Source organism: Glycine soja, chromosome 4, assembly GCF_004193775.1.
Source record: "Glycine soja cultivar W05 chromosome 4, ASM419377v2, whole genome shotgun sequence".
Taxonomy (NCBI): domain Eukaryota; kingdom Viridiplantae; phylum Streptophyta; class Magnoliopsida; order Fabales; family Fabaceae; genus Glycine; species Glycine soja.
Window position 1 is genome coordinate 42,178,357 of NC_041005.1, and position 13,353 is coordinate 42,191,709.

The 13,353-nt window shown below is 32.1% G+C and overlaps 2 protein-coding genes across 2 annotated transcripts in view; both read left to right on the top strand.

Moving 5' to 3' along the window:
* Positions 1–8,875, top strand: part of LOC114409731 — a 51,041-nt gene extending 42,166 nt beyond the window's left edge. Inside the window, exons 7-10 of the mRNA XM_028373306.1 lie at positions 6,225–6,302; positions 6,670–6,753; positions 7,836–7,920; positions 8,769–8,875. Of these exons, the coding sequence (XP_028229107.1) occupies positions 6,225–6,302; positions 6,670–6,753; positions 7,836–7,920; positions 8,769–8,875 (354 nt within the window). The remainder of the gene's footprint in view (positions 1–6,224; positions 6,303–6,669; positions 6,754–7,835; positions 7,921–8,768) is intronic.
* A 495-nt stretch (positions 8,876–9,370) lies between these two features.
* Positions 9,371–12,729, top strand: LOC114410819. Its single transcript, XM_028374740.1, has 9 exons — positions 9,371–9,433; positions 10,265–10,453; positions 10,668–10,782; positions 10,927–11,068; positions 11,182–11,290; positions 11,392–11,577; positions 11,784–11,975; positions 12,067–12,178; positions 12,692–12,729. The coding sequence occupies exons 1-9, from the start codon at positions 9,371–9,373 to the stop codon at positions 12,727–12,729; spliced, it is 1,146 nt and encodes a 381-aa protein (XP_028230541.1).
* Positions 12,730–13,353: the final 624 nt, after the last annotated feature.

Consider the following 13,353-nt stretch of genomic DNA (forward strand, 5'->3'; position numbering starts at 1 on the left):
AACATAACAAGTTAATGATTATTAAAAAGGGTATAATTGGTACATTAGCAACATTTTATAAAAAAAATTGATAAAATCAACTGAATTAATTACTTTATTTGTCTGTGTAATTTATTTCCAAAGTGCCTTATAATAAGGACCATAGGGAGTAACTCTTATGGAAGAATTATAAATTATGTTGTCACCATCTTTTCTCATTTTCTTTCTGCTTTAGAAGCACAGATGTGTGCTATGAGTGTTTAATAACTGTGTCTTGCAAGTTACAGCCCTTGCATGCCTTGATGGTATATTATTGTATTTGATTGCTTGTCAATGTTATAACATTGGGAGTGTGATTTCTAACCCTCTATTTGTTTGGGTAGAAAGGGAGGGGAAGGAAGTAAGGAGGGAGATTGGATAGGATAGAAATATCAAATTTCCAAAAAAAATTTGAGAGGAGAAATAGGAAGGAGGAAATTATTTTTGTGGTGCTCTATCACCACTATGCTGATGGTGGCCAAAATCTTGTGAATACCCTGTCAAAGTTCATAACTATCATACCTCACTTGTCTCCTCTCCTACCTTGCAACTACTACTTGACCCCCCATGCACCCTCATGAGACCATTATGGACCCTCTGGTCTCTCTCTTGCAACCCATTTAAAGATTATTTTTTTTATTCCTCTTCTTATTTTCAGATTTTTTTTATTCAGTTCTGAACTGTTGCTCCCTAGGTAGTCTGGAGTGACCAGGCTGAATGAATTTATGTTGTTGAAGGGAATATCAGATAGTATCATAGTCATATGCCTTTATTCCCAAGTTACATAGAAAAAGGGATGCAAGTGAAAATTACTTGTAAAGAAGGAAATGGAATGAATTAGGCTATGACTTGGGATTTTTTGATAAAAGTACACCTGACTATGTCATATGGATTTTTTTATTTTCCATTATCTTCTGTTAATGTGTATTCTTTTTATTTTTTTTAAGAATTGTTATGTGTATTCTGTATTATTAATGTACTTGCATTTAGCAATTTGATGTTTGTAGCCTCTCTATTTGCTGCTTCTTTTATGAAAAATCAGATTGAGTATTGTTGCTTTACTGTTGAATACTGAGCAGTATTATTTTAGGCTTGAAGATGATTTATGGTTTCTCTATTATTTTGAATTTTGTGAGTTAGACATACCATGCTGGAATTTGTTTCATATGTTTTCTATCATAAGAGGTGCTCAAATTTCTCCATTTTAGTTATTTGTACTTAATTATCAATTTATCATGTAACCATGCACTATTCTCTTATTTTGTCATTAGAATACTTGAACTTCCAAGTGTGCCATCTTATTTGTGATATATTGTATACTATAGGTCTGGACCCTTTTTTATTTTCTGTCATTGGGTATTCAGTATTGTTTGTTACTTTGGTCATCAATCATTGTGATTTGATGCGTTTTATGTGAATCCTATCTGAATCTTATCAATTAGTTATATGTTAGTCTTATGTCATCTGCTTTCATTTATTATGCAGCACCTTTGGCTGTCCATTCGATGAAGGATGCCACTTCCTGCATTATGTTCCTGGTGGCTTCAAAGTTGGTAGCAATCCTGTTAATGATCAATGTTGGTAGCAATCTTGTTAATGACTGGTATGTGTGAAGTAACTTTATTATTAGTAATATATAGTTAATAAATTTCAAATATTCATTAAAAAAATAACTAATTTTTAATTGCAGGTTGACCCCCATTCAACATCGGTGCTGACGTCAGCACCGATGTTGAAATACTAACTTACAAAGACGTTCCTGGAGATCCAACGATGTAGAAAGCGCGGTTTCAACATCGGTGCTGACGTCAGCATCGATGTTGAAATAATAACATACAAAGACGTTCCTGGATTTCCAGCGATGTAGAAAGCACGATTTCAACATCGGGGCTGACGTCATCACCGATGTTGAAATACTAACATACAAAGACGTTCTTGGAATTCCACCGATGTAGATTTTTGCGGTTTCAACATCGGGCACGTCCGAACAAACGATGTTGAATGAATGCATTCAACGTCGTGCCTGAAAGCACCACCGATTTTGATCCGAAGCTTTCAACATCGGTCATTATGCTGGCACCAATTTAGAATATTATGGATTTTTACATCGGGCAGTTGACGAACGTTGTTGAAACGTTAGCCTATCAACGATTGTACATTCTACATCGTCTATGCACCGTCTTTGAATGTGGGTTTCCACCGATGTAGAATCCGCGCTTTCCACTAGTGAAGGTTAGTAGTGGTCTATTGCTACCTTTTTTTCTTCATATTTTTGGTGATATGCTTTTGTAACTATTCATCAACCACTTTCTTGTCTGGATTAGCACCGCACATAAACGTTATACAGTAACAATGAAATTTTAATTTAGGAACATAAAATGTTATTATTGAAGAACATAAAAATTGTTATGTTTTCTCTTAACCTCATTTTACCGAGATTTTGGATGTCTGTGTAATTCTATTACAAGTTATCAAACATGACAAAACAACACATTTTGGAGGAGCTGAAGCATACCATGTGTGGTTAATAAAAACACGTGTCCTGCCTTTAATATCACTTTAGTTAAGTTTTTTCATAATCAAAACTGTTTTACTGGCCTTATTCATCCAATTACTAAACCAGCAAAACATCACAATTCATCAGTAATCACAGTGCTCTAGTTTTATTTCTTTTATCATGTGAAGTAGATTTTATTTCCATAATTATTACATGAACAAAAGATTTTGTGTTCTATTTTTTTTTCACACAAAAATGTTACAGTATTATGTAAAATAATTTTAAAACTGTTTTTTTTTTAAAGAAAAAGAAAAAAATATGTTTGGTGATACTGTTTTTAAATCAGCTTACGTAGTTAAAAAATAAGAATTAGAAATATTAAAAAATTGTCTTTATATAAGATATTTGTCTTTATATAAAAGATGTTGGTACCAAAGCACTATAATTTAGCAATGGAAATGAGATTTAGAGAAAGGGACTAACCTCTATTCTCTATGATGTGAGAAAGTATATTTTTATTTTTTTATTAGGAAAACACAAATATTTAACATCCAAATATATCTTCAATAAGTCCAAATTAATTATAGAATTAATTTTGGGGAAAATTAATTTTGGAGAAAGATTTCCTCCTATGAAAGATATGTGTGGGGAAAATTAATTATAGAATTTCACAATACTTTAATATAAGTCCAAATTAGGTGAGATATATTCACTTTCTATTAAATTAAAATATACTTCTTTAACAAAAACTTTTTTGCATATTTTCTAAAATATCATATATTTTAATTTGAAATCCTATTTTATATGTAATATAATATGGAAGGCTAGTCCAGCTTGTTTTTATTACGCATACTATTTGTTCAGGTTAAATGAATGTTACCAGATTTTGGAGAGAACATGCACGGCGAGTTTCTTGAAATTCTTCGCAATTTATTGGACTCATGCACATTGTCAGGACCACAGGTTCATGTTTCTGCTATTTTCTGGAACATGCCCACTTATAGTTAGATGACATTCTGCTATTTTCTGCTATTGGTTATTCTAAATCTAATTACTCAATAGGAAATCTAGAGTTAATTGGTCCCTATTGCCCACTTATAGTTATCTCTTTTGTCTAGATGCCATTGTTTTTGTTTTTTCTTTTAGTTTTATATTAATATTAATTATTAGTTTTTAGTAGTGAGTTTTAAACTCACTACTTTCTCACTATCTCTTCCCTTTATTAATCTAACCTTTAAAATCTTGTCTACAAGTCAGTGTAGTTTCCTAGGTTTTCTTTTTTTACTAGTTATTATCTTCCCACTAAATTTAATTCTATAAAGTCTTATTTTGGGGAAATGACTATATAATAAATTATAAATTCTCTCCTAATTATTTTTTTAACAATAATATCATTTATTATTATTTACCCTTATAAAAATTACAGAAAATTGTTTTATTGGTTTTTGATTCAGTGTATGTCTAATGATTTTACTAGAAAATTATTAAGGGTAATTGACAAAAAGAAATATACAGGATGATTCAGCTTTCAAATTAATTTAGATAAGTTTGTGTTTTCTGTAATATTCAAGTCCTCAAATGAATGTTTTATGTGAGATCATCAAATTTTGTTAAGTTGAAAATATTTATCATCACACAAATCATCTGTTTCTTCTTCTTTCCTATTTTTTAATTAAAATTTTTTTAACAAAAAATGATAATAAGAAAGAATTTTGTTACTTATCATTTTTTTAAATGATGTACCTCTAAATAAGCTTCACCTCAATTACGGTAAAAAATGACTGTCGGCATGACAAGTAAATATTTTACTCTTACATTTTGAGTTGTGTTGGTCTTATTTCATTTCATTTTGCTTGTAAATTGCATGTGCTTGCTTACTAAGTATCCACCTTGATAACCATTATGTATTGAAACCTTGAGAAACACTAGCTCAAGGAATGTAGTATCTATCTTATTTTTCATTTCAATGGAGAAAGTTCATTTTTTCTAATATTTTTTTTATTTTTTTTAAAAAAAATACATTCTAAGATGGTTTTAAAAGAAAATCGTTTTAGAATGTCTATATTCTAAGACGGTTTTCTCATAAAACCGTCTTAGAATCCTCAATATTTTTATTTTTTTAAAAAAAATACATTCTAAGACGGTTCTCAAGAGAACCATCTTAGAATGTCTATATTCTAAGACGGTTTTCTCATAAAACCGTCTTAGAATCCTTAATATTTTTATTTTTAAAAAAAAAATACATTCTAAGACGGTTCTAAGAGAATGTAGACATTCTAAGACGGTCTTTTGAAAAACCGTCTTAGAAAGGTTGCACATCCTAAGACGATTCTCAGGAAGATAACCGTCTTAGAATGTATAACTTTTTTAAGACGGTAATTTAAGAACTGTCGTAAAAAATTTTGACTTTTTATGACACTGGTTACAACGATGGTTCAAAACCATCGTTAAAAGTGCTTTAAAACCGATGTAAAATCCTCTTTTTATAATAGTGCCACTACCTAAGCACCGTCCCAGACGTTGAGTGACCAACAATAAAATAAAGGAAAAAGTGTTCCATTCCATGCATGATCATGCTTTCTAGGCATTATAAATGAAGTAGTCGGTAAAAGACATTGATTCGTGTCAGTGAAGTGTGAATACTCACAATCTGCAGCTTGACGGTTTTCCCTTCCATCTCCACGGTTCTGATTTTTTGAAAATAAAATAAAATGAGTGTTGGGCCATAAATAGAAATAACAAAAGAGAAGAAGAGTGATAATTACGAAATCAACTCCAATAATACTTACGTAGCTGTCGACCTAGGAGTCATCCTAAAACGAAACGAAGAAACAAAGGAAGTGAACCAAAAGAGAGATTAGGAGAAGCAAATAAAGTGATGACTCACAGCGAATCTGAGAAGCAAGAAGGATTTTCCAATGGAAGAGTCACCGATTAGGAGAAGCTTGATCAGGTAATCACTGAAACCAAACCAAACCCCAAATTAAACTCGAAGGCTAAATTTTATAGTTTAAAGACAAGCCCAGAAAAGGAAACTCGGTTGAGTGCAGGAACGACGACGAGATAAAGCATGGCTACCCAACCCATCCTCAAAGCCAAACCAAAATCGTAAAAAGAAAAAATAGAATGAAGATGAGAAGAGAAGCAAAAACAGACAATGCTCAGGCTTTGTGTAAAGAAGAGATGAAGAGAGAGGAAATATCTCAACGTGGCAGAAAAAAGGCAACACAGCAGGCAGGTGGCACAAAATAAAGCAACAGGTGGCACAAAATCAAAGCAAAGCTGGAGGGCTATAAAATGACCAAAAAACCAAGAAAATGGATAGATGTCAACACCTCAGCCATGGGCATTTTAGTATATTCATCATACTTCAATTTTAGTATATAGATATTGATGATTAGATGGAAACAACAAATCTTTATCTGTTAATTGTTATGCTTTTAAGCCAAACCTTTCCTCTAGTTTTTTTTTTGTGCTTTTCTAATAACTTGTGATTATCAAGTTTCATATTTGCTTTGTTAATTTCAAAGCATAGCCAATTGTTGAAACTATCAACCTGTGCATCAATCAGTATATTGAAAAAACTTGAAATCAGTAACCAAAAAAAACGGGAAACTACTCCCATAACTCTTTATGTTGAATTGTGTCAGTATTAAAATTTCTCACTACATTCACAAACCTTGTCTGAACAATTGTGCATATTTTGTAGGTCATCACGGGGACAGATCCCATAACCATTCGTGCTAACTTGAAGAATGCACTTCCACATGCATCGGAGAAGCAACTTGTAAGCATAATTTGAAATACTCAGTTTCGCTATAATGCCTATGCAAGTACTGTATATATATACTATGGGTTGAGCCAGGACTACATTGTGAAGTTTCAGATGTAATTAGAACAATTTATTATCCACATATGAATTTGGATGCTTTGGGAATTAAAACTGAGGTCCAGGCTTTCATGAGTCTGAAATCTTAAAATTAATTTGAGATGTCCTCTTTAGAATTCTATTATTGTACAAGTTAATAACAGTTTCCTCTGTGGACTCCAATCCTATGTTTCTGTAAAGTTATTCTGGTAATTTGAAACAATTTATGCCACTAAAATTGTGTTACTTTGTGATGCTTGATGATCTGTGTTAATTTCATCTTCAGTATGATGCTGCAATTCTCCACCTGTCATTTGCAAGGCTTTTGGGTCTACCTAAAGCATTATCACCTTCGATAATATGTTCTACAGTATTTATTAAAATTTATTAGTGCTAGTTGTTAAGTGACATAATCGTTTATTTTAGGATTGCACTTAGTTCCTGACTTGGATATCAGCACGATTGTCCATTACCTATAGCTAAGAAGTAACAATTGTTAACTTGTTATTGCTTTAGAAGAAGCCTACAAAATACAAGTTGATATCAATTTATTTCACTCTACATGCAAACATTATTGTAGTCTAAAAAGTTTTAGAATTTATTTGTGATATGACGCCAGCGTATTTTCTTTTGTTGGCAATACATTTGGAGCATGGTAAAGTGTCAAGTGATATGGACAAAAAACTAAGTTTAATTTATATGCTCTATCAGTGCAAAAATATTTATATTGATAACCAATTAGAAATCACAGTAGTTGATAATACGGTAGTATGATATTTAAGATAGTTTTACAAAAGTGAATCAACTCACCATGCATGTTAATTTGTAATGAATAAATGACCTATTTGATCTTTTATCTTACTTTTTTATTTAATTTGGTCATTTATCTTTTAAAAAGTTCAATTTGATCTTTTATCTTAATATTTTTGTTCAGTTTAATCCTTTATCTTTTAAAAAGTTTATTTTGATCATTTATCTTTTTTTTGTTCAATCTAGTCATTTGATCCATTCAAGATTGACGTCATTAATCATTTAAGAATGATTTTTTTTTTGTTGATAAAAATGAAGTGGAAGGATAGGGGAGAAAACCGAACTAAAAAAAATCATTTTTAAATGATTAACGAAATCAATCTTAAATAGATTGAAAGATCAAATTGAACAAAAAATAAGATAAAATATAAGATAACAGACCAATTAAACTTTTAAAAAAAATGAAAGATTAAACTTAACCAAAAAAATAAGATAAATGATCAAATTAAAATTTTTAAAAGATAAAGGACCTGGATAAAAAAAAATAAGATAAAGAATCAAATAGGTTATTTAACCATGTGTAATTATATGATAGTGTAAAATGCCTTTAGGTCATTATATAGATTATTTTCTTAAAAAATTAATAAGGAATGAATATGAGGGCAGATAGGATACCAAAGAATGACTTCTTGTAATGTGTAGGAACAGCTTAGAATGTCAGATGGTGTCCATTTTTTCCACGACCTAGTTTATCGACTTAACAGTCAGATTCATGGATTCAAGGTTTGTGCTTATTTGTTATTTAATGGGATAGTTATAATTGGAATTACAGTTAAGAAGTTTGAAATCTGAAAGGTTCGTTAGCAGTTGGTATTGGAATTGCTTTACCTAATGTTTAAACCAAGGACCTGATTTGTTATTGACATTGTCCCTGTTTGTACCGGCTCCTCTCATGCTATTATCTTTCACCTGGTACATGGCACTACCTCTCTATACATACACTTCTTATTCACCAAATACATCTACCAAGGACCTGATAACTCCTCTCACATGTCATGTTCTCACTAGATATCGGGTCTGTTTATCCACTTTTTTTCATTTTCTTTTCTTATTTTCTTCTCTTACAAGTGGTTATGGAGAAGTTTAACAGGCCCTCAGTCTCTGATAGGAGGCTATCAAGTGAAAGGGTCATTACTCATTTGTATGAGAGGGTAAGAAGAGTATATGTGGACGGTAAATGAATGTTTATGATTAAAAAATATTTAATGATTACATGATCACTTAAAAAATTACATAATTATCTCTTAATCTTAACCTTTCATGATTATGGAAATGATTCGCTCAAAAATTCTTTCACTTGACATGCTCCCGACCCATATATATAGTATTAAATATGAGAACTTTTTTATATGAGAGCTATATATTTAGGTCATATATGAATGATCAAATTTAAGTGCTAGTGGTAACAAAACTATTTTAAAAAGTTCTCTTGTATTTTTTTCTATCAATCTTAACTATTTAAATATAATCTAATTATCTATATTTATAATTCTCATTCCATTTCTTAGAATAAGAATTCTGATTTGATATGATCTTTATAAAAGCATCCCTAACATTTATTTACATATATCCAAGCGGTGGTGTCAGAGCTCTTGTACGTTGAGGAATATGATGTGCTAGCCCTTGCTCTAAATGGAAGAATGAACACTCGCAAATTCAGACTTGGGTGCTCAAAAGAATGAAGTTGTCTTACACGGATATTAAATTTAGTGGCTGCAAGAATATGCACTAATGTGTAAAAGAACCATTAGTATGCAGAAGACTACATGATTTTTTGTTTCTTTTACTGAATTAAAAGTGAGTCCAAATGATATCATAGGTGAGGTTATACTAATGTGTATGATCATTGATTCATAGAATTATATTTTATACGGTTAATGGACTTCAATTTTTTTCCTTTCTTTTCTTTGCTGCTAAGTGCTAACTGCCACGAGGGTTTTGCTTTAGATACCAGCCCAATTGCTGATACGCCCAACAAAAAAGATAAAATGGCAAAAATATCCTTCACCTATGTTTTAAATGTGTTTTTGTTTCCTCTCCCGCTCATTTACTTAAGCAGCATAGGGCCTCCTCTCTCTGATTTGTTTGTCTTCTTCACGATTTCGTTGTCGCCACCATTAATGCCACTAGTGACCGATGCCACCACGCCATTCGTGTTTCCTTGACAGAGATCCATCATGTCAAGGTACGTCTCCTTTCCTCTCACTCTCGCTGTCGAACTTGCAGGGATGGGGGGATCCGTATATTTATTTTAATTTATTTTTTTCAATTTGAGATAAAAAATTATTTTATAATTATTTAAAAATTATAAATAAATTAATATTTTTGTTTAAATTTTTTTTTGTAATAGATAAATATTGTTGTAATTTTTTGTGTTATTTTATTTAATTAATTATATTTATTTTTTGAAGTTAATTTTTATTAAGAACTTAAGTAATTTGTTTATTTTAAAATAAATGTATATATATTATTGTGTTTAAAGTATTTTTAAACAGTATAAGTAAATTAGTATTTCTTATACTTGATATTTTAAAAAGTGTTTTATAAATGTTACACATTTTAAAAGAGTTTTATAAATTTATTAGTATATATTTGACAATTTAGTTAGTTTAATAACAAAATGTAAATTTTTAAATTACAATTTATATATATATATATATATATATATATATATATATGACTGTTGATATAGTCATATGTATATTATTACAGTCATAGTATTAAATATGTATATAAATAGTGTTTGGAAGTATAAAATTAAAATATTTTCATTAGTAAAAAAAATTAAAGTTATTGTCATAGTAATTTCTTGAAAAATGAAATAGTGATTTGTCAGAAATAAAAACCAAAATTGTAGTTATATTTTGGTCATTAATTTAACTTTACTAGAATTAGTGTTGTGTACTTTATATATTTGAAAAAAAAAATTGTATGCATTTATGAATATATTAAAGTAATAAAAAAGTTATTCAAAAAATAAAAAAAAATTTATTTATAAATTATTAAATATTAATTGATTGAAGTATTGTTTGAACGCTTACATAAATTGTTTTAACTGTTTCAATGTGCAGATTATGATTAGAACCAGAGGTTTGGGTCGAACTTTAGGCAAGGTTATAGGAAGAGCCTTAGGGAGAGAAGTCAGTGGTGATGCAGATGAAGCCCCCCTACAGCGAATGCTCCCAGCATCTACACATAGACAATGGGAAGCTGTAACTGTTGTTGAAGATGTTCAGCATGTGGATCATGCAGATGACGAGGTCCATGAATAGCCTGAAGAAGCAGTTGTTGATTATGTAGTTACTGATGCTAAGGGTTTTCCAAGCAGACCCCACAACACATCAGTTTTGATAGACTATGTTTATCATGTGGCAGCAAAAGTTTGGAATGGAGAGGTATTTATATTTTTAAATAAATAATACTTTCATAACTATTTGTTATTATTGCTTAAATGAGTTAAATTATGATTTTCAGGAACATCTTGAGCTGAAGTTATCCTCCCATGGAAGGAAGGTTGAGAAATTTGGCAGGCCTGCTCGAGAGATCAAAGGCTTAGTGGCTGCCACAGGATTAAGTCCTCTGATCGCATGTTCACTGGACACGAGTGATCAAGGACTTATGTCCGCTTTCGTGGAGAGGTGACATAAGGAAACTAGTAGTTTCCATCTGCTAGTAGGAGAGGTGACTATCACCTTGGATGATGTAGCATCACTGTTGCATCTGCCTATTACAGGCGCGTTCCATAGCTTTGAGCCTCTTTATGTGGACGATGTCGTGTTTCTCTTAGTCGAATTCTTTGATGCCATGGGGCATATGTGTGACTATCCTGGCAGTGAGACGTATATCGGAGCAAATGTGACACAGCACAGTGGACTGTAACAACTCAAGCGTATTTGTTGCATCTACTTGGTTACACACTCTTTGCTAACAAGAGTGTCACACACGTGCACGTGGTATTCTTGGACGCATTTCATGACCTGACGCAAAGTGGAAGTTATGCATGGAGAGTTGTTGCACTAGCGCATATGTATGACAATTTGAATGATGCGTCAAAGAGCACAGTCCAGCAACTTGCAGGATATATCACACTATTACAGGTAATTTAATTTTTTTTAATTTAATTTTAGTTGGTTACTTTATTTGATAATTGTGTTGAATTTATTTGTTTTTAAAATATGTGCAATGTTGGATCTACGAGCATTTTCCTATTGTTGGTTCTGCTATTGTTGCTGAGGATTATGATGAGAGGAAACCATGTTCCTACCGTTGGAAGTCTGGGAAGGCATTCCCAGTATCGACGTACCGTAAGCGTTTGAATAGATTGATGTCTGATGTTGTGTGTTGGATACTGTACGGGGAGCACCGTGCATTCAGAGAGTTTGAGGTTATCTCTTTATTTTTCGGTCATATCAGATGGGGTCCATCTACTGTCATACACCGATCGAAGAGGGTAGTATGACAATTTAGGTATGTGCAGATCATTCCTCCATACTTTGTTGCTCCTTCTCTATGTATAGAAGACATTGATGATAGATGGATTCGATTTTCTGAATACATTACACCGGTGGGTCAGATATGTGTATCGCCTAGACAGTGTTCTACATGATATCTCATCCCTTCATGAGTCCGGCACAACCTGGGGATCCTCCTAAACATCCGCTCGTGCAGCACCATGACACATTTGTTGAACCAGATGTTGCTCAGCACCCGGTAGCGGCAACGGCTATGGACAAAGCACCTGAAGATGCACATGCTGATGTAGACCAGCCTCGACATGCAGTGGTACACAAAATTATCAATTGTGACTGTTACTCAATGTATGTGAACATGCATTAACCCTAAACTTTTTTATGGTTTTTTGATAATTTACTAGGAGGCTTGCCAAGCAATAGTTGAAAGGTTGGAAAGGCTGCTCAACCTAAGGATAGTGACCGAGGGAACAGAAGCATACACTGTCACCGAAGATTGCCTGGGCATCGCAAGAGGTGTCACTACGTAACGAAATGTCTACGTTCGATCCAGACGTAGGCAACGTATGGAAGACGCATGAAGATTGTTGCGATTATTTAGGTTTCATATGATTTATGTTTCATATGATTTATGTATCATATATGAGAATACAATGTTAATTATTTAATGTTATTTGATAAGTTTTTTAAATAATTTAGTTTAAGTCGTATTTGAATTTAAAAGTAATCACCAATTTGCATTATTATGTTAAACCTTTAGTCACCGTAATTAGGCAAACCAACCCAATTATCCAAGTAACACTAATTAATTACGTCACAGTAAACCTTGATCAGTGGATTCACTTTGGGATAAACAGACAAAGACATACTCCCAATAAATACCGTCTTAAAATTTAGTGAAACACGCATATATTATCGTATTACATGACAACCGCTTAAGTAACTAAATGTTCAATCTTCACCTAAATCAACAAATTATGTTTTCAACCTTGACAAATTTGTATACTACTGCATTCTACTCATATGTAGTGTGGGTCACTGCTTTGTCTGATGATGACAATGTGTAGATCATAACAACGCTAGTGGCGGTAACGGACAACGTTCTCTTAAGAATACATGTTGCATAAGGACATACACATTCAAAATGTCAGAACATATTTTTTTTACAAAAATTACACAAACATGATGATCATGTATTTACCTAAACAAAATTATAATCATACACATGACCGATACATATGACGCGATGCACAGAAGAATCTGTTGGTGGTTGACTTCTATGAAGGAAAAATCTCATCCTTTGTTGGAGTGAAAGAGAAAAAAAGGATCACATTATACCTTGATGCAATGACATATCCCATGTCGATTATATTCATTCACTTATCCATGGTAACTTGCATGTAACAGCCAACAAATTGAATTTATTTAAAGCAAATTAAATCGACAAGTAGAAAATGCTTTAATTCCTCAAATCTGTCTATGCCACCAACCAAGTTAATATACTCATCAGACCATTTTGTAAGTTCTTTAAGCAAATGGTTGTGCACCAGTGACCATGAATCTTCACCCATACCTAATAAGGCAGCAATTGCACGATATCCACAATTACCATCAGTTTTGACATCAACAATATTTACAATGGAATCATGAATGCATGGATGAAATTGATCCAACATCGGCATGTTCCTTAT